This window comes from Diabrotica virgifera, chromosome 3 (genome assembly GCF_917563875.1).
Source record: "Diabrotica virgifera virgifera chromosome 3, PGI_DIABVI_V3a".
Classification (NCBI taxonomy): Eukaryota; Metazoa; Arthropoda; class Insecta; order Coleoptera; family Chrysomelidae; genus Diabrotica; species Diabrotica virgifera.
The window spans coordinates 251,307,300-251,330,617 of record NC_065445.1 but is presented as its reverse complement, the minus strand read 5'-3'; the positions used below and the strand labels follow the sequence as shown (position 1 = coordinate 251,330,617).

General features: G+C 32.4%; 1 protein-coding gene across 1 annotated transcript in view; it reads right to left on the bottom strand.

The window, feature by feature from the left end:
* Positions 1 to 14,339: 14,339 nt before the first annotated feature.
* LOC126881682 (cytochrome P450 4C1-like) overlaps positions 14,340 to 23,318 on the bottom strand; it is a 35,658-nt gene continuing 26,679 nt past the window's right edge. Inside the window, exons 3-7 of the mRNA XM_050646089.1 lie at positions 21,041 to 21,317; positions 20,037 to 20,398; positions 19,911 to 19,979; positions 19,496 to 19,844; positions 14,340 to 14,629 (exon numbers count right to left, since the gene is read on the bottom strand). Of these exons, the coding sequence (XP_050502046.1) occupies positions 14,469 to 14,629; positions 19,496 to 19,844; positions 19,911 to 19,979; positions 20,037 to 20,398; positions 21,041 to 21,317 (1,218 nt within the window). The 3' untranslated portion in view covers positions 14,340 to 14,468. The remainder of the gene's footprint in view (positions 14,630 to 19,495; positions 19,845 to 19,910; positions 19,980 to 20,036; positions 20,399 to 21,040; positions 21,318 to 23,318) is intronic.

Sequence of the window (23,318 nt, the reverse complement as noted above, 5' to 3'; positions counted from 1 at the left end):
ATCATGGAGAATTATTAAAAGACTTTTCCCGTGCCGAAATAAGAACAGTGTTACTTAATTAAAAGAGTAGGTGTGTAATTATGGTTAAAGATAATGAGTTTTTGGATATTAAAACATGTTAATATACGGTAATGTAGTAAAATCTCATGAAAATATTGCAAATATATGTGTTTTTAAGCGTGTATCGTTCAAATAAAGTAGAAAATGGTATATTATATAATTTAGCACCAAGTATACATCAATAAAAATACAATATTGGTGACCGCTGAAGGATGGTGGTGAGTCATGAGTCTACCAAGTAGGGGGGGGCGGCGTTCGCCGATCTTGCCCAGGGCGGCAAAATCCCTAGGGCCGGGCCTGTATATGGGTACCAACTCTGGGACTGTACCAAAGTTAGTAACCTACACATTATCCAGAGATTTCAAAACAAAGTACCGAGGTACATTGTTGATGCTCCTTGGTATATCCGCAACAGCAACCTCTACCAGTACCTGGGTATGGAAACTATGGCAGAAGTAATCAAGAGAACAGCAGCAAGTTATGAGCAGCATAATATATAGTCATGTAAATGTCGAGGCAATCCAGCTTCTTGACCACACTAAATTAACGAGTAGACTCATAATGACAAAATCATTTGATTTAGTAGCATAGTGCTGTGATGTTATTACATGATAGTTGTAGTGCATTAGTTGATAGATAAATAAAAAAAAAATATGAAAAAAATATTCTTAAGAAACGCTTTTCTTTAGTTACGAGTGGCTAAAATTAAACATATTATAAAATATCAACTAAAAAGAAAAAATAAAAAAAAAATGAAAAAATCTAACACATTCGTCAAAGAAAAGCGTGGCGCGTCTTCATCGAATAAACGGTTTTCGCCCCACGCTTTTCTTTAACGAATGTGTTATATTTTTTCTAATCTTTTTTATTTTTTGCTTTTTAGTTGATTTTTTATAATATGTTTAATTTTAGTCACTCGTAACTAAAAAAAGCGTTTCTTAAAAATGTTTGTTTCATATTTTTTTCTTTTTAGTCTTACACTTTTTAAGCAATAAATATATCGTCATGTTTATTAAAATATGTATAAAACATATGATGTAACAAACATTAAAAGTAGTCGGAATCGGCAAAAAATTTGAAATTTTATTATTTATTTATGAAGCATAACGTAAACAATTAACGTAAAAAGTGAAATTATGTATAGTTCATATAATTAGCTCAATCTGTAAAAGTTTCAAGTTTTTTCATTGTAAAAAATAAGAGAATTTAAACACTTTCCGTTAAAATCGTTTTTTTATTTTATTTATTAAACAAAAAAAAATTTATTGTCTATTCGTGTGTTGTTCCCGCGAATGCATATGTCTGCAAATTTTAAGTCATTTGCGTTGAAGAAATTTAATAAACTTAAATTAACGTCCAAAGATTTGACCCAAACGATTGAACTAAATAAAAGAAAAGCGTTTAATTAATTAATACGACAAAACGAATTCTAATGTTAATTTTAGCACAAAACGTCTCTACCGGTGGTTTTTCAAAGACTACGATGAAAACACGAATTTTTTAATTCGAGTTTTGGTTGAAGTTTTGTTTCGTATCGTATTGAAATTTGACACGAATAAACGCCGATGTATATTATATAAACAAATATATTATGAGCGTTCAAAATTTGAAACTTTATTGTTTATTTATGAAGCATAACGTAAACAATTAACGTAAAAAGTGAAATTATATATAGTTCATATCATTAGCTACAATCCGTAAAAGTTTCAAGTTTCTACATTGTAAAAAAAATAATTTAAGCATTTTCCATTCAAATCGTTTTTTTTTATTTAAACAATTAATAAACATAAAAAAAATTTATTGACTATTCGTGTATTGTTCCCGCGAATGCATATGTCTGCAAATTTTCAATCATTTGCATTGAAAAAAGTAAGTCAACTTAACGTCTAAAGATTTGATGCAAACTATTGAAGTGAAGAAAAGCGTTTAAAAAAGAGTAAGCCCTTAGATTTAAGTATTTGGTATTAATTTAACTCGAAAAAGGACTAATAATTTTAGTCATTTGTGACCAGATCGAAGTTTTACAAACACTTTTCAGTTGTTATAAAAAGGGGCAAGGAAAAAAATAGATTTGCCCAGTTTCCGTATACCGTAGAAAGAAATTCGTAAAAAACACAATGAAGCAAACAACGAGCACGCCAACCAAAATAACACTAGCAAAATATTAAAAAACAGGACCAGATGTCTGTTTAACGTAAAGAGTCTGGTAGACTTACGGAAGCTCGATGCTTGGACACATAGAATAGAAATATGCTTTATTGCCATGAAAAATTTTACAATTTTATAGACAAAGCTTATAAATAGTAAAAAAAAACAAAACAGTAACAATCCAATTTACTAAAATTACATAAATCGTCAATAAGTTAAATAAAATAAATAAATAAATCGAATTTAAAACAGAAATAATCAATTGCAAAAATTTAAATAAATTGCAAATCCATAGTCTACCTAATAATTAATAAAAAAGGTTTAAAAGTTAAAAAGTTAAGCTGCTGCATATGACACCCAAATATAGATAAAAAAATAATAAAAATACTACTTGTGCAAAGGGTACTGTAATTTCTTAGTTATTGACTAAAATAATCTTCTACTGAATAATATGGTCTTCTAGACAGGTAGGCTTTTGTCAGTTTATGGAATTTGGGAAAAGATGGTGCAGATTTTAGTTGTAGGGGGAGATGGTTGTACATTTCTTTTGCGGAATATAATATCGATTTCTTTACTAACTCCGAGGACGGGGTCGGCAAATAGACGTCAAACGTAGAATTTCTCGTGAAGTAGTGATGATTAGGTCTTGGTGGAAAGACATGTAGATGTTTACGAATTAAGCAAACAGTTTCTAAAATATACAAAGATGGAAGGGTTAAAATTCCGTGATCTTTGAAGTAACTTCTGCAGTGTGTTGTTCTTCTGAGGCCAAACAGATATCTTATAGCTCTTTTTTGTAATTTGAAAATAACATCGAATTGGGCAGCTGTACCAGAACCCCAAAAAGGAAGACCATAACGAAGATGTGACTCGAACAAGGAAAAATATGTTATTTTGGAAGATGCTAAATTGAGTTCATTCGAAACAGATCTTATAACATAGCAGGCTGAAGAGAGTTTCTTCCGTAACAAATCGATATGGAGGGACCATTTAAGGTTGCTGTCTAAAAAAATGCCAAGAAATTTTACAGAATCAACCGTACTGATCTGGCTGTTATTAAAAGGTAAGGGTTGAAGAGCTCCTTTATAAGACAATGCTACTGTTTTATCTACGTTAAACGAGAGTAAATTTGAGTCAGACCAGGTTTTTATTGTAAGTAGATCAGAAGTTATAGTAGCATGAAGAGTTGCAATATTTGAGTTACTCCAAGTGATACTGGTATCATCAGCAAAAAGAAAGATGTTTCCATCGATTTTTAAATTAGTGATGTCATTAATAAAGATAAGGAAAAGTAGAGGACCCAATACTGAACCTTGAGGTACCCCACATACAATGTTTTTGAGACTAGAGTCTTTATCATTTGCTCTAACCAGTTGTTTCCTATCTTCCAAGTAAGATTGGAACCAATCTAAAGAAATGCCTCTAATTCCGTAGAAATTTAGTTTTTTTATCAAAATGTTGTGATTTACACAATCAAAAGCTTTGGCATAGTCACAAAAAACGGTGGCAGTGCAAAGATTATTGTTCAGTGCTTGATATACCTCATGTAGTACAGAAAACATGGCATCAGTGGTGCATTTATTATTTAAAAAGCCGAACTGATTTTGTGATAAAATGTTGTTTTCAACTAGAAAGGACATAAGTCGGGCTTTTAAGGACATAAAACACATAAAGACACCAAAAAAATACCAAGGTACTAAAGCGCCTTACGCTGTATTGCACTTCAGCCTTGGTTGGTCCGACCTCCAGTTGAACCAATCCTGCACGTAAGAAGTTATACTTCTATTATTATGGTAGGGGAGCAAAGTATGCTAAATGTGCAGTCACTCGAGCGCTTTGGGGACCTATTGGGTTGTGATTATTAGGTCCTAAAACCAAAAAAAGTTAAGTAAAATTTTCCATTTTAGCGGGCGCTTGCCATTTTTTAATTTAATTTCCCATTTCCATTAATCGTTTTTTCCGATTGTAGCGCCATCTATCCATAATTAGAAAAAATGTTTCGAATAAAAGTTGCTTATTTTTATGCAGAGAATCCAAATCTGCAATAAAAAATGGGCGCTCCCATTTAAGATTTTAAAGTAACCCCCCACCCCACCTCCGCGTGGGGTCGCGTTTGGTACCGTTCGATATATTTTTCAAAAATATTAAATAAGTGTATTTTGCAGTTTTTCGATCTGATGTTTATTTTGGTAAATATCGCGTGATTTGTATTTAAAATTTTAAATTTACCCCTCACCCCTCCCTGTGAGGGGTCATGTTTGGTATCTTTCGATAGATTTTTGAAAAATATTGAACGTGTAGTTTTTAGTTTTTCAGTCTGACGTTCATTTCGCGAAATATTCGCTTTTTTCTTGTGAAACTTTGTGACTTACCAATTTCCTTACGCCCCGCTCAAATCGTCAGATTTTTTAAATATACACTGTTTTGCATGTACTTAACTTACCTTATCTTAATCTGACAATTTCGAGTATTTTTAAGGATAGATTTTTTATTTCGGGCCCCCCTAAACGAACTCCCCTGTGTTAAGAGCCAATATATGGCAGAGGTAGATCTGCAGGGTACCACGTTTCTCCCCATATGATAATCTGACGCGCTCGAGTAACTGCAAAAATCCCCGCTTGGGCTCCCCTACCATTATGATTTCAACGAAATTAATATACTTAACTGGTTATTTGTATTTATTTTAAATATTAAACTAACTTTCTTTACCTACCACTTTTAAAAAAAAATTTATTAAAACGATACCAAAATTATAAAAAAAAAAGAATATAAATCGTCCGGGATTTGAAACCGGGACCTCTTGATCTCCGGTCACACGCTCTACCACTGAGCTAATTGACTTTGCTTTGATAGGTTACAAGATTTCTCATACATACTGACAAATTTAATAGACCAAGAAGTGAAGTATACAAAAATACTTTAAATATACTTACTATTATTATAACATATCTTATTACCGAGGAAGACAAATAAAAAGACACAAAAATTATAATAAATAATATATTTACTAAAACACTAATATATCCTTTTATATGATATAATATGACTTATTTGCGCTGATACATACAGTAGGAAAATGAATGAATATCCATGAACGAACATATAAAACACGCTGTATTTTCCTGTCACCGTGTCACACAAAAAATTGGTCAGCACAAGTACATGTAATAATTATTGTTACATGTACTTGCACTGGACAATTTTCTTTGTGACACGGTGACAGGAAAATACAGCGTGATTTATATGTTCGTTCATGGGTATTCTTTCATTTTTCCGACGGTACATATCTTGAAAGGTTAGCAACGAAATACATACTGTCTGTGTGCGCATGCGCCCGGCATTATAAAATTTCACTCTCGATCAGAAAGAAGTATAACTTAATAATCTTTTTCTGCTTCTATTCCGGACTCCACTAAATGAAGGTTGGCTATAACAATTGCCAATTCGTCTTTATATTCTGCTTTTCTTAAAAGTGTCTGTGTGTTTAACCCGGTCCAGTCGCGAATGTTTTTCAATATTCGCAAAATTTTTTCTTTGGGGTAAAAAATATACGTTCAAAATAAGTCCGGAATTGGATAAAATGACTAATTCTAAGTAACTTTTTTTCTATAGAGTTTTTTTACTAAGTCGATACTTTTCGAGTCATTTGCGAGTGAATTTGTTCATTTTCAACAAAAAAAATGTTTTTGGACGGTTTTTCGGAGATGGCAAAAAAAATATTCTTAGTAAACATATAGCTTATAAAAAATTTAAAAAAGTGGTGTCTGCGTGAGGTCTGCAGACCCAGTAGAAGCAGAGTTGCAGCTAATGAAATATAGGTTCTTCTTCGTCAAATTCCAATTCGAATATTTCAATGTGAAATAACCAAAAAACGGAGCACTTTTCGGGGAAAATTAATTACAACTTTTTTAAAATGTTAAAAAAAAGTTTATTTTTGTTTTTTAAAAAAACTTATAACATTAAAAGTGAGTTACGCTCAAAATATTGTTGGTCCCTTTTATTTTTTGGTAAAAAAATTGCGAAAATCACCCCTTAATTAGCTTCTCAAATAAAATTAATCGTTACCGCTTTACAAGTTCCTTTACTTATGTATTGTTTATATTATCTATAAGTTTCATTGGTTCAAAGTGCTCAGTTTTGAAAAAAAATTGAGTTTCAAATAAAACATTATTTATAATTTTGAAAAAAATCGTAATTGTTTATGGAATTAACTTAAAAACAATTAGGAATACCAAAAATCTCAAACAGTAATAAAATGTATGTTTTGCTTTTCTGAATATTTTTCATTTTTTGTTTTCTTGTTAGAAAAAAGTTGGTTATGCTATGGCTGTTCAAAATTTGCCTAAACTCGGGATTAGTTACTCGTTTAAGCCATTTTAACTACAGCTTTTTCAAAACGAAGCACTTTGAACGGATGAAACTTACAGATCATATAATTAATACATAGGCAAAGTAACTTGTGAAGTGGTAATGTTAAAATTTATATGTGATGCTAATTAGGGGGTGATTTTTGCGATTTTTTACCAAAAAATAAAAGGGACCAACAATATTTTGAGCGTAATTCACTTACTTTTAATAATACAAGTTTTTTTAAAAAACAAAAATAAACCTTTTTTTAAACACTTTAAAAAAGTTATAATGAATTTTCCCTAAAACTGCTCCGTTTTTAGGTTATTTCACATTGAAATATTCGATTTGGAATTTGACGAAGAAGAACCTACTTTTCAGTAGCTGTATGTATACACCATTTTTTCAATTTTTATGGGCTACATTTTTGCTAAGAATATTTTTTTCGCTAAAATACTTACTTTTTGAGTTATCTCCGAACAACCGTCCAAAAACATGTTTTATTTTGTTAAACATGAACATATTCACTCGCAAATAACTCGAAAAGTATTGACTTAGTGAAAAAACTCTATAGGAAAAAAGTTGTTTAGAATTAGTCATTTTATCCAATTCCGGTCTTATTTTGAATGTATTTTTGTCATCTTGGAGAGGGGGTATTGTAAAATAGAGGGGATGAAGAATTGTAAACTTTTTCTTATATAATAATAGACAATTTCAACTACCTATTCCCAAATTTTCATCCTTCCTTTATTTTTTTGGTCAGATTGTTCTTTGATCGGGCTATAAGTCAAAACCTGGTGATTTTTGTGTGATGCAGGGTAAGCTGCTATTTTGTTGTTACATCCATTCTCGAGTCCATGTGGTCATTAAATTGTACTTATTTTTCACAACAATCCTTGCTGTTTTTATTGGCGGTCGTCTGAAGCGTAGACGGTTACCGTTGGCAGCATCTATATCTTGATGGATTGGCAGGCTCTCGTTATCAATTATCTTTCTGTACTGACTAGTGAGTGACTGTATGCGTCATATTTTGGGTGGTGGAACGTGGCTCAGTACTGAGGGCCATTGCGTAGGGGTGGATTTGATAACGCCAGCAATCAATCTCATTGTATTTTTCAATTGGGCAACTACTTTGTGTCGGTGGCGCCCAAAATCCCGACTGCCAAAATCCCGACACGCCAGAATCCCAACAGGCCAAAATCCCGACATGCACAACAATCCTGGCATAAGCCAAAATCCCGACCACTATATATTTTGAATATTTATTATTTCCTTTTCTACTGCAATACCAAATAATATTATAGAGTATTGAAATTTAAAAATTAATTTTTTTTTAAAACGTTTATTCAGCAATCTGTTAGTTATAAAAATTCTAACAACAAGGGTCTTTGGGATTTGAAATAAAAAAAAAATGTGTGTGTACTTTGTACGCACGTAAGAAGTTATACTTCTAAATATGATTTCAATGAAATAAATATACTTTTGGACAGTTTATTTGTATTTTATTTAAAGATTAAATTAATTTTTATTAAAACAATACCAAAAATTAAAAAAACATTAAAAAACACCAGGATTTGAACCGGGGACCCCTTGATCTCCAGCCCAACGCTCTACCACTGAGCTACACCCTTTTGTTTATACGGGTTACAAGATTTCTAAGACATAGTGACAAACATACGAAGTGAATTATAAAATACTTTAAATATTACTTATTATCTTATTCCCGATAAGATAACTCTTCGCTCATTCTGCAATTCACATGAGTGCTTAAAAATGTACTTTTTAACACCTATATCATACAATATTTTTTCTACAAACGTCTTATATATCAACAATTATAATTTATTCATTCTCAATTACAGGACAATACCTACAAAAACTTTTACTTGAACTTGACTGACATTCCATTTTATATTTTTCTTGACATTACATCAAAACTGCCTATACTGTCAATACGTACATCATAACAACTATAGAATAACATCTACTTTTATTTTTGTATATTCTAACAAATTTTAATATTTTTTTCTACAAACGTGTTAAAAATGCAATAATACAGTTTAAATTAAAAAAAAACCTTTTAAACCACCTTTTTCAAATTGCGCAAGTTGTATTATTAATATTAATGTTAATAAATGAAATATAAATATTTGGACGTTTCACAATTTAACAATTCACTTTTAACTGCAGTGCCTTAAAATTTTTAAAGCACTGGTGCCTTAAAGTAGCATTTTTAACGTTCCTATGGAGTGCTATAAATTGCATTGCATTTTTAACACGTTTATAGAAAAATATATTTAAAAACACTAATATATCCTTTCCACACCTTTTCTGGACTGATACATACATAAATTAAAATATTTAGTAACGAACTCCATACTGTCTGTGAGCGCATGCGCGCAGATTAATAAAATTTCACCCTTTTTTTCGCCTAAAGAAGTATAACTTCAAAAATTGACGTTAGAGAGTTCAGTCCAATGACTGGACCTCTAGTATGGAACAAACATGACATTCCGATAATATGCTACATACAAACATACATTTTAAATTTACAAACAATACATTAGATATATCTAAAACATAAACCCAATCACGGTGAGTTATAAAACTTAATTATAAATAAGGTCCAGTGGATTTTTAGGTTTTAGTCTGTGAGTTTGTTGACTATTATCAAGAAAAATTAATTACTTACTAATAATAGGTCTGGATCCCGCGTATGAAAAAAAGTTGATTAGTAGCAAGTTGAAAATTTGTTAATAGCTTAAGGGTGTCTAGTCGGACAAACTTTGATATTTGGGAACACTGGAACAGGGGAAGTTTTAATTGTGGAACAGGTTAAAAATTTGGAACGCTCAGACCACGAAAACGGCACATGTATTTTGTCCGACAGAACAGACTTAAACTCTCCAAACACACCGAGAGAACAATTTCTTTTCTCCTAAAACACCGATTTCTTTGAGCAATATTTCTTAAAAGTTAACATATCCTATTAACTTAAACACACCGGTTCACATATAAAGAAACGAGTTTTTAAACACAACTCAATAATTTCTTGCAGATAATTTCTTCAATACTAAGAAATGCATTAATGGTTATATTTAATTTTCTTATCCTAAAGTTTTTATTTCTTAAATTGAAAACTACAAATAATTTGCAGTATAAGAAATATAATGTTAAGTTACTCCATATTTATATTTGTGAACAAGAAATTTTCTTGCAATCAAATAAATATTTTAAACCAAAAGAAATAATTCTTCAGAATTACCCTCTGTAGTAACTGTGGTATAAAATAAAAACTTTGTCATTAATGCCGAAATTTTACTTGCAAAGAGATTTTCTTCCACAAAAGAATTGCGCAGATTAACTATTTATGATTTAGTCGTCAGTGTTTGTCAAGATGGCGTGATATGTTTATGTTCATATAGATGGATGTTGGATTTATTGGTGTTCTTTAAAAATTAACGAATATTTTGAAGGTACGTACATATATAGGTATTAAATAAAAGTAAATTGAGTAATTTCAGGTGTAATAATAATATTGTTGCCTATCCGAATGGTTAAAAAAGAAACATAATAGTACCTTTATATGCTTTTTAGGTATAATGATGGACGACTATGAAATAAAGGAGCTTATTATTCTAACTGGGAAATATGCCACAATTTAAAGCTGGGACAGAATGATATAATATATGTATAGCTTCTGAACAATATTAAGAAAGGAGTTATTAACCAACTGCGGGGCCTTCCAGAAGTGGTAGAACTTCATACATGTAAGTACCTTTTTAAAAATGTGTATACTTATGTAGGTATCAACTAAGTATAATAGGTTTCTTGAATGTGTCGTCTTCTATAAAATACACAATACAACGCTATATCAAACATGGCGGTTGAAACGCTGAGGATGTTTTCTGTTAATTTATTTGAGATAAAGAAATCAGTTAGTCTAAAAGAAATATATGTTTATGGTTAAGAAATGTTATTGCCGAAAACCGTGAATTAGTTAATATGTATTAAATGACTTAGATGTAAACTAATAATACTTTCCCGTAATAAAATTTCTTAATGATTAGGTATGCTGTCTCTTTTAGATTATAAGAAAATTACATATTATTATGTATGCTTCAATGTTTTACATTGGTTGTATTTTCCCTCTTGTTTTAGCTAAACAATGTTTACTGTGTGAGTTAATATTATACAGATAAATAATTAATATCTCATTAACAAAAAGAAAAAAATAAACAAAGATGTGTAGGTTAAATAATGCCATGTTTGAACTAAATATGATTGATTATTATTAGTATTAATAGTTCTTATGTGGGGCCGTGTATTTGTCTTTTTTTGTATTTCCTAAATTTGTCAAAATTAATATCTATAGATATCTTTATAAAAAATTTTTTATTAAAGTAAGTTTACTCTTTCTACATAACGATTTTGTTTTAGATTAAAAAGGATTCAAGGCAGGTTTTGTTTATATTCGATTCAGAGTTGGACTACCATCTCCATATAGCAACTATTTCAGCATCCTTATGCATCATCAGTGAAGATTATGCAGTCACAACTCTGAAGGGAATATAAACATTCTGCCTCTTTTAAGGCAAAACATCGCGATGCAATGAACCCACCTTTTGAGACGCAAATCAGCGACATCTCTCGTATTACGAGGAAAACAACTAAAAGCCCCACATACAAAGTTTACTACTTTTTAAACAATTAGAATAAATGAAATAAAAATATAATAAACAATATTTTAAATCTAAGACTTTTCGTTAATAAACTGCTTTCTGGCTGCATCCCATATCTCCGGATTTTACAATATATAATCACGTAGAGACGACGAAAATAGGAGAAAGCAAATAGAGGACACTTAGGCCACGCATTTACCTTCTCTTCGTCTAGGAAAAGGACCGAAAGACAGTTTCTAAATACTCAAAAACTGAGTAAAATGAAAAAGATTAAAAAGGGTTCAAGGCAGGTTTTGTTTATATTCGATACAGAGTTGGACTACCATCTCCATATAGCAACTATTTCAGCATCCTTATGCATCATCAGTGAAGATTATGCAGTCACAACTCTGAAGGGAATATAAACATTCTGCCTCTTTTAAGGCAAAACATCGCGATGCAATGAACCCACCTTTTGAGACGCAAATCAGCGTCATGTTTTGCCTTAAAAGAGGCAGAATGTTTATATTCCCTTCAGAGTTGTGACTGCATAATCTTCACTGATGATGCATAAGGATGCTGAAATAGTTGCTATATGGAGATGGTAGTCCAACTCTGAATCGAATATAAACAAAACCTGCCTTAAACCCTTTTTAATCTTTTTCATTTTACTCAGTTTTTGAGTATTTAGAAACTGTCTTTCGGTCCTTTTCCTAGACGAAGAGAAGGTAAATGCGTGGCCTAAGTGTCCTCTATTTGCTTTCTCCTATTTTCATCGTCTCTACGTGATTATATATTGTAAAATCCGGAGATATGGGATGCAGCCAGAAAGCAGTTTATTAACGAAAAGTCTTAGATTTAAAATATTGTTTATTATATTTTTATTTCAATTATTCTAATTGTTTAAAAAGTAGTAAACTTTGTATCTGGGGCTTTTCGTTGTTTTCCTCGTAATACGAGAGATGTCGCTGATTTGCGTCTCAAAAGGTGGGTTCATTGCATCGCGATGTTTTGCCTTAAAAGAGGCAGAATGTTTATATTCCCTTCAGAGTTGTGACTGCATAATCTTCACTGATGATGCATAAGGATGCTGAAATAGTTGCTATATGGAGATGGTAGTCCAACTCTGAATCGAATATAAACAAAACCTGCCTTGAACCCTTTTTAATCTTTTTCATTTTACTCAGTTTTTGAGTATTTAGAAACTGTCTTTCGGTCCTTTTCCTAGACGAAGAGAAGGTAAATGCGTGGCCTAAGTGTCCTCTATTTGCTTTCTCCTATTTTCGTCGTCTCTACGTGATTATGGGATTTTGTTTTAGTGAATTGCTGATATACAAAGTGCTATTAACAAAAGAAGGAAAATTTGAGCAAGTTGGATTTGCCTCTCCATCCTTTTATTGTTGTGTAGAAGCCAGTGGTTTTAAGAGTGAAGAAAATATTTGTATGTAATAATAACATTTTATATCTTGTTTTACTAATAAATAATGATTTTACCTTAACACAATGATTTATTTCGCCGTATGTACCTAATATCACTTTATTTTTAAGAATGATTAACTTAACTCTAAATATACGTTTATCTCTGCAAAATATATTTCTTAACATTAAATACATTAATTATTAATAGTAAAATAATAATATTCCTTACTAAGAAATATTATTGCTCAGAAAGAATAGTTTTTTAATGTGTAGAAAATATATTTTTATGACTAATAAAATTAATTAACATCAAGTGTAATTTCTTTCTGATAAATGGGTTTGAAGTTTGCCAGAAAGTGATGGTTCAATCATGTTTAAGATATATTTCTTTGGCTATAGTAGAATTTATTTGAAATATTTTAGAAAATTATATCTTACATACAAAGATATATTTCTTAGGCAATATGCCAAGTCGATCTTTCTTAAATATTAATAAAGTTTCTTTATGTCAAGAATTTTTTTCTCTCGGTGCAGAGATTAAACTCTCATGCAAAAATTAGACTGCTATTTATCACCAAATGGGCGTTTTAATGAGTGGAACATGTAGAATATGTCAAATGACAGGAATTATAACAGGTGATAAATAGCAGTCTGATTTTTGCATGAGAGTTTAATATCTGTTCGGAGAGTTTAAGTCTATTCTGTCGGACAAAATAAATGTGCCGTTTCGTGGTCTGACCGTTCCAAATTTTTAACCTGTTCTACAATTAAAACTGGCCCTGTTCCAGTGTTCCCATATATCAAAGTTTATCCGACTAGACACCCTTAAGCTATTAACAAATTTTCAGCTTGCTATTAATCAACTTTTTTTCATACGCGGGATGCAGTCCTATAAGTACGGGTACTAATTATTATGTATTTAAAAGAAAAAATCATTAATTACTTCATTTTATAATATAAAAGCTATACTTGCTGAAATGGAAAGTTGTAAGTGAATGATAATATCTATTTTATGAAAGTAAACTTGAATTCAGGATTTGATTATACGTATATTATTGGACTATATATTGGCAAAAAAATAATTTAATTCATATACCCATGTTAGAAATTTTATTCATAAAATTATTTCATATTCAATGGTAAATAATTTTGTTTAGTAACAAAAAATAAAAAACTGATGGCCATAAAGAAAAAACCAGAAATAAATGTAATTATATGTTAAAAAGAAACTTATCAAACCTGTCGGGATTCTGGCGTGTCGGTATTTTGGCCGTCGGGATTTTGGGGTAGACCTACTTTGTGTATATGCGGGCTGTTAAGCCAGGCTGAAGATCAGTATTCCGCGGTTGAGAAGGCAAGGCCCAGGGTAGATGATCGCAAGGTGGAAGCCGATATTCCCCATGTTGTCCCGCACAGCTTCTGGATGATGTTGTTTCTGGATTTAAGTTTTTCCGGTGTTTTTCTTAGATGTTCCTTGAAGGATAGGGTTCTGTCAAGTCAATAATCACCCCAAGGTACTTTGGTGTTTTATTGTGGGCGAGTGTGGTGTTTTCGAATTGGATGTTGAGTATTCTTCCTACCGAATGGACCGACCAAAAACGTAGAGATCGAAATACGGGATGCGGCATAGGATGTATAACACCCCATGGATAGAGATTTATCTTAAATAACTTCAGTCAAAAGGATAGAAATAAAACAATTAACTACGTCAATTATTCACTTGTTGTATTTTATTTCAAATGATAATTTGAGAAAAATATAAGTGTATTTCTACCAATATTATTTTCAGGTAAGAATTTTCAGGTATTAAGTATGTGAAGGTAAGTGTATATTTTATTGTCGATGAGAAAACTTGACTCGTATTTCGCCAGTTGGTCTTAATACGAGATCTGCTATAAATTTGATGTCTTCTCGTTTGTCTACTGCTTCCAATTTAAATTTTCTAAGTATTCCACACAATACCGCCTTTATTTCCAGCATAGCAAATTTCTGACCTGAAATATAAATATGTTAGGTTACACATTTATACTAGATACCATAATATTGAAGCATAGAAGTGTCAAATGAGGGGTCTAACTGAAAAGCTCAAATTTTAGCTGATTGGAACATAGGAACATGAAACTAAGGAAAGTTACTCCAACACCTCCAAGTGGAGGAATGTAGGATGAATCGTACTATGTTTAGCAGATCGACGCAAATTCTCGTATTCGCTGATGATACAGTTAATAGTTATAGTGGGCAGAAGTATAAGAGATATAGTGCAGTATTTTACAAGGCTTGCAGATGTGGCAAGTGAATTAGGACGTGTGGTACACGAGGGAAAAACCAAAACTCCCGAAATATCCAACAAAGAATTCAAACGTCAAACGACGAAATAAAAAGACGCATAGGAATAGTAAACAGAACTATTCATGCTCTCCAGAAACATTTAAAAAATAAAAATATGAAACGTACAGTAAAGCTCAATGTACAGGGTGTTTGGTAAAGAATGGGCCATAGCTTAACCTCAGGTTTCTGAGGTTAAAATAGTATGACAGGTATGAGATAACAACATGAAATTTGGTATGTGTGGGTTTTTTGGGCCGAGAAAACTAAATTTCCTACCAAAAATTATGTATTGCCCAGAGGGCGCCACATACGCCTTTCAGCACTCATTTATTACGTTCAATTTTTTTTATCCCTCACTCTGTATAATTTTGATATTAAAATTTTTATTCTCCTATTAGTTTTATTTAAAAAGGTATACTTCTTTCATCTCACTAAACTCAACCGTTTTCGAGATAAACGCATTTTAAATCTGCGATACACTATTATTTTTAGCATAATAAATATTATCATTGTAGCTACACCCGAAATAGTATATTAAGTATGGAGAACGGTAAGGGTTTTATACCGATCGAAGACAATTGTTTGGAGGAGGACCGGAGCGGCGACTCCAATTATTGTCTGAGATCGGTTACCCTTAACGTTCGACATGCTTATAACGTTTTTTGCACGATTGATACCATTATAAATTATAAAATTAAACATTTTAGTCATATTGACTAGTTTCATTCATTTTATCAAGATAGATACTTTGGTTGTTAGGTAGTAACTAGGGTGCATAACAACAATGGGGAATTGAGTTTTTATTTAGTTGTCAATAATTTTAAGTACAATTTTGATTATTATAAATTAAAATATGAGCGAAAGTGAATTGTGAAACCACAGCCCAAACAAGTGGGATTTCATTAAATAATTTAACAAATTGTACCATAAGTTTCAATGTTAATAAATAATTCGTTAGTTTTCTTTATTCTTTCAAAAAATAAATTAAAATTAAGAGATTTTTTAACTCGACGGTAAGTGAATTACTTACCGTCGAGTTGGAGTACTTACCGTCGATTTGGATTACTTACCGTCGAGTTGCTAGTAAATGTCACCTACTGACGTAAAATATGTCACGGTAAACAGTCAAAAATGATCAATCGTGCAAAAAATAACCTAAAACCATAATAATTGTGCCAGTCCTCAAATTTATGTCATTGCATCGCAAATTCCATTTGAAGAAATTTGTGATACATTTTTGGATAATTTTATGGTTTTAAGCTAGTTTTCGGGTGTAACTACAATGATTTTATGCTAAAAATGATGGTGTATCGCAGATTTAAAATGCGTCTATCTCGAAAACGGTTGAGTTTAGGGAGATGAGAGAAGTACACCTTTTTTAAGTAAAACTAATAGGAGAATAAATGTCAAAATTATACAGAGTAAGAGATAAAAAAAATGAACGTAATAAATGAGTGCTGAAAGGCGTATGTGGCGCCCTCTGGGCAATACATAATTTTTGGTAGGGAATTTAGTTTTCTCGACCCAAAAAACCCCCACATACCAAATTTCATGTTGTTATCTCATACCTGTCAGGAAATATTCAATAATAAATAAAAAAAAAGTTTAACTTTGACACCCTGTATCTCGGTTATTATAAACTTTGTACTAAGGTCTTCTTCTTTAAGTACCGTGCCCAAATTTTTAGGCGTGGGTAGCTTCCATAACAATTTGCCGATATCGTTCTCGATCTTGTGCGGCATGTAACAATTGATCTGCTGATAATCCAGTCCATTGACGAAGGTTTCGGAGCCATGAATATTTCTTTCGACCAATTCCTCTTTTTCCGTCGATCTTTCCATTGAGTATTAACTGCAGCATCCTGCATCTGCTACCTCTCATTATATGCCCCAGATATTCAAGTTTTCTCTTTTTTATCATCTTCATTAAGTCACCTTCGCCTTGACCTACTCTGTTTAAGACTTCTCTGTTTGAAATGCGTTGAACCCAAGATATTCTGAGCATTCTACGATACGACCACATCTCAAAGGCTTCTAATTTGTTCATCATGTTAACCTTCATGATCCAGGTTTCACATCCATATAGTAATACAGGATACACATAACATTTTCGGAACTTGATTCTTAGTTGTAAATTCAGCTGAGAGTTGCTTAGAATAGATCTAAGTTTCATAAATGCTCCTCTTGCAATTTCTATACGAGTTTTAATTTCTTCATCCGGATTTAGTGTCTCGTTTATCCAACATCCTAGGTATTTAAAATGGTTAACTTTTGTTATTGATTCATCACTGACAATTAGTTGCATAGGGCCGACGTCTTGTTTACCAACCACAAGTAACTTTGTCTTTGTTGCATTTATGTTAAGTCCGTTATTGGAGCATTCTCTAGTGACTCGATCTATAAGGAATTGGAGATCTTCGATATTTTCAGCCATGATCGCGGTGTCGTCTGCATATCTGATGTTGTTAATAGTTTCTCCCCCGATTCGAACTCCACATTGTCCTTCCAAGGCTTCATTAAAAATTATTTCTGAGTATACGTTAAACAAAGTTGGGGATAACACACAACCCTGTCTGACACCTCTTTGAATGCAAATGTTGTCTGTTTCTTTGCCGTCTACCAGAATAGAAGCTTCTTGATTCCAATATAGATGTTGTAAAAGTCTCAGATCTTTATCATCTGTTCCAATCATTTCTAGATATTCAAACAACCTATCATGTTGAACTCTATCAAACGCCTTCTCAAAATCTATAAAGCAGACGTAAATTGGTTTCTGTACTTCCCATGATCGTTGAAGTAATGTTAACATTGAGAACAAAGCTTCCCTTGTTCCCAATCCTTCTCTGAAACGGAATTGTTTGTTTCCCATTGTCTCTTCACATTTCTGCTTGATTCTATTAAGAATTATCTTAAGAAGTAGCTTGAGAGAGTGGCTCATGAGACTAATTAGTCTAAAGTCTTTACATGATGATGTATTAGGTTTTTTTGGGAGTGGAATAAATGTAGGCTCCAACCATATCTGTGGCATCATTCCAGTCTCGTATATACGGTTATAAATGTTTGTTAATTATTGTGAGACATTATCGTCTTCCAGAAGTTTGAGCCAGTCTGATGGTATTTGGTCAGGGCCTGGAGATTTCCCATTTTTGCTCTGTTTGATAGCTTTCTCTACTTCCGCTTTTAAAATACTAGGACCAGTATTCGTATACTTTGTGGTGTTAAGTGGTGGCCTCGTATCCAGGAAGAGCTCTTTTATATAGTTAGTCCATTCTTCCTTTTTTTCATCCAAGTCGAGAATTATGTTACCTTTGGAGTTTCTCATAAAGTGAGGAGTTCTTTTTCTCTGAGTGTAGGTAATTTCTTTAAGCTTTTTATGTATATTAAACTCATCATGTTTTCTTTGTAGTTCTTCCATTTCACGACATCTTTGTTCCATCCAGTCCTCTTTTACTCGCTTAACCTCGTATCTTATTTGTCGATATATCTCTCTATACCGAATCTCGTCTTTGTTTTTCCAATTTCTTCTTTGTTGAATAAGGTCTAGTATTTTATCGGTCATCCAATCCTTTTTATTTATTGGGTCTTTTTCTGGTTTCAAAACTTCGTTTGCTATGGTGACCATGGCGGAATTCATGATATCTAAATTTTGACCGATATTTTCTTGTTCAGATCTTTCTAACTGTTTTTTAATCTCACGATTTATCTTATTTCCGAACTCATCTGCTATTACGGCATTTCTTAGGAGTCGAGTATTAGGTTTCTTCTGCGTTGTGGGGGCTTTTATTCTTTTTAGTTTTAGTTTGAATCCAGCACAGAGCAGATTATGGTTAGTTGCTGCGTCTGCACTTGGGTATGTTTTTGCAGATGTAATACTGTTTCTAAACCTTCTATTAATGATAATGTACTAAGGTAAGTTAGCTTAAATCGGCCTATTTTAACCTCAGAAACCTGAGGTTAAGCTATGGCCCATTCTTTACCAAACACCCTGTATACAAGAGCTTAATACGACCGGTTTTGATATATAGGGCTGAAACGTAGACCTTAAGATATATCTCAAAATTATGAAAGACTTCTTGGTGTTTTGAGAAAAAAATTCTTAGAAACATTTTTGGGGCAGTAAATAAAAATGGACCCTCAAACACAACTTTGAACCATATCACCGATTTGTACACCGATCCAGATATTGTGAAATTCGTTAAAGTGCGGAGACTTAGATGGGCTGGACACATTGCTAGGCTGTCAGACCACGAATACACTAAGAGATTAACATTTTCAAAACTAGAGGGCACAAGAAGTAGAGAACGACCACGAAGAAGATGGATTGATGATGTGGAAGAAGACCTAAAGATTCTAGGGGTCAGAAGATGGGGGAAGTTGCCAGGAATCGACAGAAGTGGTAACTTCTTTGCGAACTGGCCAACGGATTGTCGAGCTACTCGGAAAGATGAAGGAAATGGAGGTTTATGTTATTTTATAAAAGGAACACAACACATGAAATCAAGAATGTGGTTCCGTTTTTTTTAATTTCGTTACCTATACAGTTTCTTCCTCCAGCACTAAATGGTAAATATGCAAACGGGTGTCTTTTGGCAACATTCTCCGGCAAAAATCTATCAGGATCAAATCTCTCTGGATCCTCCCATACTTCCGCGTTATGGTGCAGATCATAAATATGTATAAGAACTGTCGAATTTTTAGGTATTGTGTATCCAGAATGAGTGTGTATAGTCTTTCCAGTCACTCGGGAAATAAATGGCACACTAGGATAAAGGCGCAGACATTCTTTAACGAATCTTTCCAAGAACCTGAGCTCCCCTAGTTGTTGCTGAGTTGGATATTGGGTTGTTCCTAAGACTGATAGAATTTCTTCATATATTTTTGCCTAAAATCCCAGGTTACAAAAGTTAAACCTGTACATTGAAAAGATTAGCAAAAATAATAATCTTACCTGATATTCTTGCTCATTAGCTAAATTTAACAGAACATAGCAGAGTGCTACCGATGTCGTATCATGTCCCTAAAACAAAAACAACTGAAACCTGTCTTTATAATTTAAAACTAATAATATAGGTACCTCAAACATAAACGTATCTACTTCCTCTTTAATTCCTTTTTCATCAATATCTTCACCAGCTGCTCTTGCTTCAAGCATTAAGTCCAATAAAGCTAATCTTTTTCTTTTAGAGTAAGAAAAATTTCCTTGGGCATCCATTTGTTTGCTTTGCTCCCTTTCTCGAATTATATTGGTTGATAAATCATGTAAAGTCTTTAAGACATATTTTTTAAGGGCTCTGCCGATTGGAAGCATATTAAATATAAAATCTTGATACAAAAGTGGTTTGAGTATTCTATATGTGGCCATTTTTCCATACGCATGAACAGCCTTTTTATACTCATCACAATTCTTTTCGCGTAAACTCACTCCCAAAGCAGATTCTAAAATAATTATTAAATTTTTAATAATCATAGCCTTAATACCTTAATAGAAAAAATTGTTGAATATAACAATCCATTAGTCCTGATATTTGTTGACTGATACTGTTGAAAGGTAATAACCAACAGAGAGCTAAAAATTACGCAAAAATACACTTATTACTCTGCTATGTGTTCAGCATTTTGTTCTATGAAATGGGAGCATTGAAGTTCTCACGGAAACAATGTGCAAGTGGATTGGATCTTTTAAAGTGTGGGCTTACCGCAGAATAGGTACTGAGGATGTCGTGGATGAACAGAGTAACAAATCAAGCGATAATGCAGCGGCTAAACAAAGAAAGAGAAGTACTGAATATCATAAAAAGAACAAAACTAGGTATAGTACTTTGCCCACGTGATGAGAAATCCAAAATATAAAATTCTACGTGTAAATATGCAAGGAGAGATAGAAAGAAAGCGCGGCTCCGGACGCAGAAAAACATCCTGGCTCAGGAACCTCTGCCAGGAGTATGGAGTGTGCACCAAGATCACTATTTAAGTCAGCTGAGGACAAGGCACTTAAATGAGAAAAAGAAGAAGAAGAAGAAAAAGAAGAAGAAGAAGAAGAAGAAGAAAAAGGAAACTCCTCCCATATAATTTACTCACCTCCTATTGAAAATAACGTAAAATCAGTCATTGGTTTCACTACATTAATATATTCCTTTCCAGCGTCCTTATCTAGCTCGTCAAGTAAAATTTCTGTTTCTTTATTAAACACTTCAAGATATTTCTGTAAGATATTAAAGTGAAAAGCTGGAGTCAGAATCTTTCTTCTGGAATGCCATTTGCTACCATTGCTGGTTAATAACCCTGTTCCAAGCCAATTATTTAACAACCTGTATACAAAACTTTTATTGTTATTTTCCGAATGTCCTAAAATTAGCTAAAAAGGTAAAATGCACTTTATAAATTAATAATATTACAGTAAAACCTTTCCATAGTCGGGGAATCAAAGCTGGTCTCTCGAGGAGTGAGTGGTCGTTTAAGACAGAACAGGAAAATTATAGCTGCATTTTATATTATCTGCATTATTAGCTGCATTATAAATAAATAATAATTGTAATTATTTGTAATTTAAATTTATCAGAATCATAAATACATACAATGAATAAAGAAGATTAAAGATAAAGAAATTTGATGGGGGTCAAAGGAAGTTCATGAAAACATAAAAGAGAAGAGAAAATTATATAAAAAGTATCAAGAAAATAGGTCGGACACAAAAAAGAAGCGAAAGTAGTAGTAGCAAAAGATAATGCAGAAACGTATACAAATTTATACTATGAACTTGATACCAGAGAAAGTGAAAGAAAGATATATAAAATATCCAAACAAAGAACAAAGAAAGCAAAAGATTTTAATCAAATTAGATGTATCAGATATAGCTAGTGATGTGAGTTGTAAAATTACATAACTTACGTTACATAAATTACACGTAACTTACGGTAATATTACATGATACCCGTAACTTAATGTAATTTATGTAATTTTTGGAATTTACGTAATTTATGAAATTTAACGTAACTTATGATAAATTTACATAAATTACCGTAATTTATGTAATTACTGGTAAAATTACATATATTATGGCAACTTATGCGCGCGCAATTGTCGTAAGTGCGGTGCGCCGGTGCCGGCGCGCGCGAACCAGTGGGTGCTATTACGCTCGTCGCTCGTTAGTCGTTCCTTAGTCTGAGTCAGGCAGGTTATGTTTACATTTCTGTTATTGTATGTGTAATGTGTATGTATAAGTTAGTTTTCGACTGTTCTTTCTCTATTCATTCACGCAGCGTTGGTTACTTTACATTTATTTATAAGGAAGCACAGAAACTATAAGGTAAGAAATATATTATTTCTACAAACAGCAAAACACGTGCCGGTGATGTCCATAGCAACCTTAGATTGGGAAACACAGGGGCGGGCCTATCGCATATCGACTGTACGTTAAATCTAACGCGCGTCATTTTATATGTGGCTACAGTACTTAATTCTGAATTCGGTTTACCAAGTTTTATTCGATTTTTTAGATTAGTTTACTGTACAATAACTATAAGAATGATAGGAGCAACGGGGTACTTGTGCATGTAGCATGTGTAATTGAATTACACTGACATAACTTACTAAATAAAAAATTTTGATAACGTTGAGGGCAAAATAATGTAGTTGTCCGATCCAGTATTCTGCTTATTCGAATTTCATTAAATTGTTACACAGATTCAATTTTAATCTTTCTTCTATTTAAGGATGCCTAACAATTTTTTATGCCCTCGTGCCCATCAAATACTTTGAAAAATAATGTTTTTTCCCTTCTTAATGTTTAAGTCTACCTGAATATTTTTTTTAGGTCATAAAACATGGTGAAACGTAAGACAGATATCTGGCTTTATTTTGAAGTGTTACCTGCGGGTTCTTCTAATCAAAAGACCATAAATGTGAGGTGTAAATTTTGCAAGAGTGTACATGCAAAAAATGCTACAAGAATGAAATCTCATCTTCAACAATGCACTTATGTGCCGCATATGATAAAACTTAAATTCAATATTTTAACTCCAAAGTCAAAGGGGAATCACTCTAAATTTCCATTTGAAACATCCATGAAAAAGATCACATCGGCAAAATTGGATAACGATAACACTGATGCTGCTTGTACATCATCAACGGTTTCCACAGCATCAACATCTGCTTCTGATAACATTCATGTGGAAACACCTGTTTGCACAAAAATCAACAGAATACAATCATTTTGTGATCGAATGACACACGAACAAAATAACGAATTGAATATTTTGCTTGCTAGAGCTATTTACACCAGTTCAGCACCACATTCAATTACCGAGAATGAAGATTGGAAATTGTTTTTTAAAAAAATTAGACCTTCATACACCTT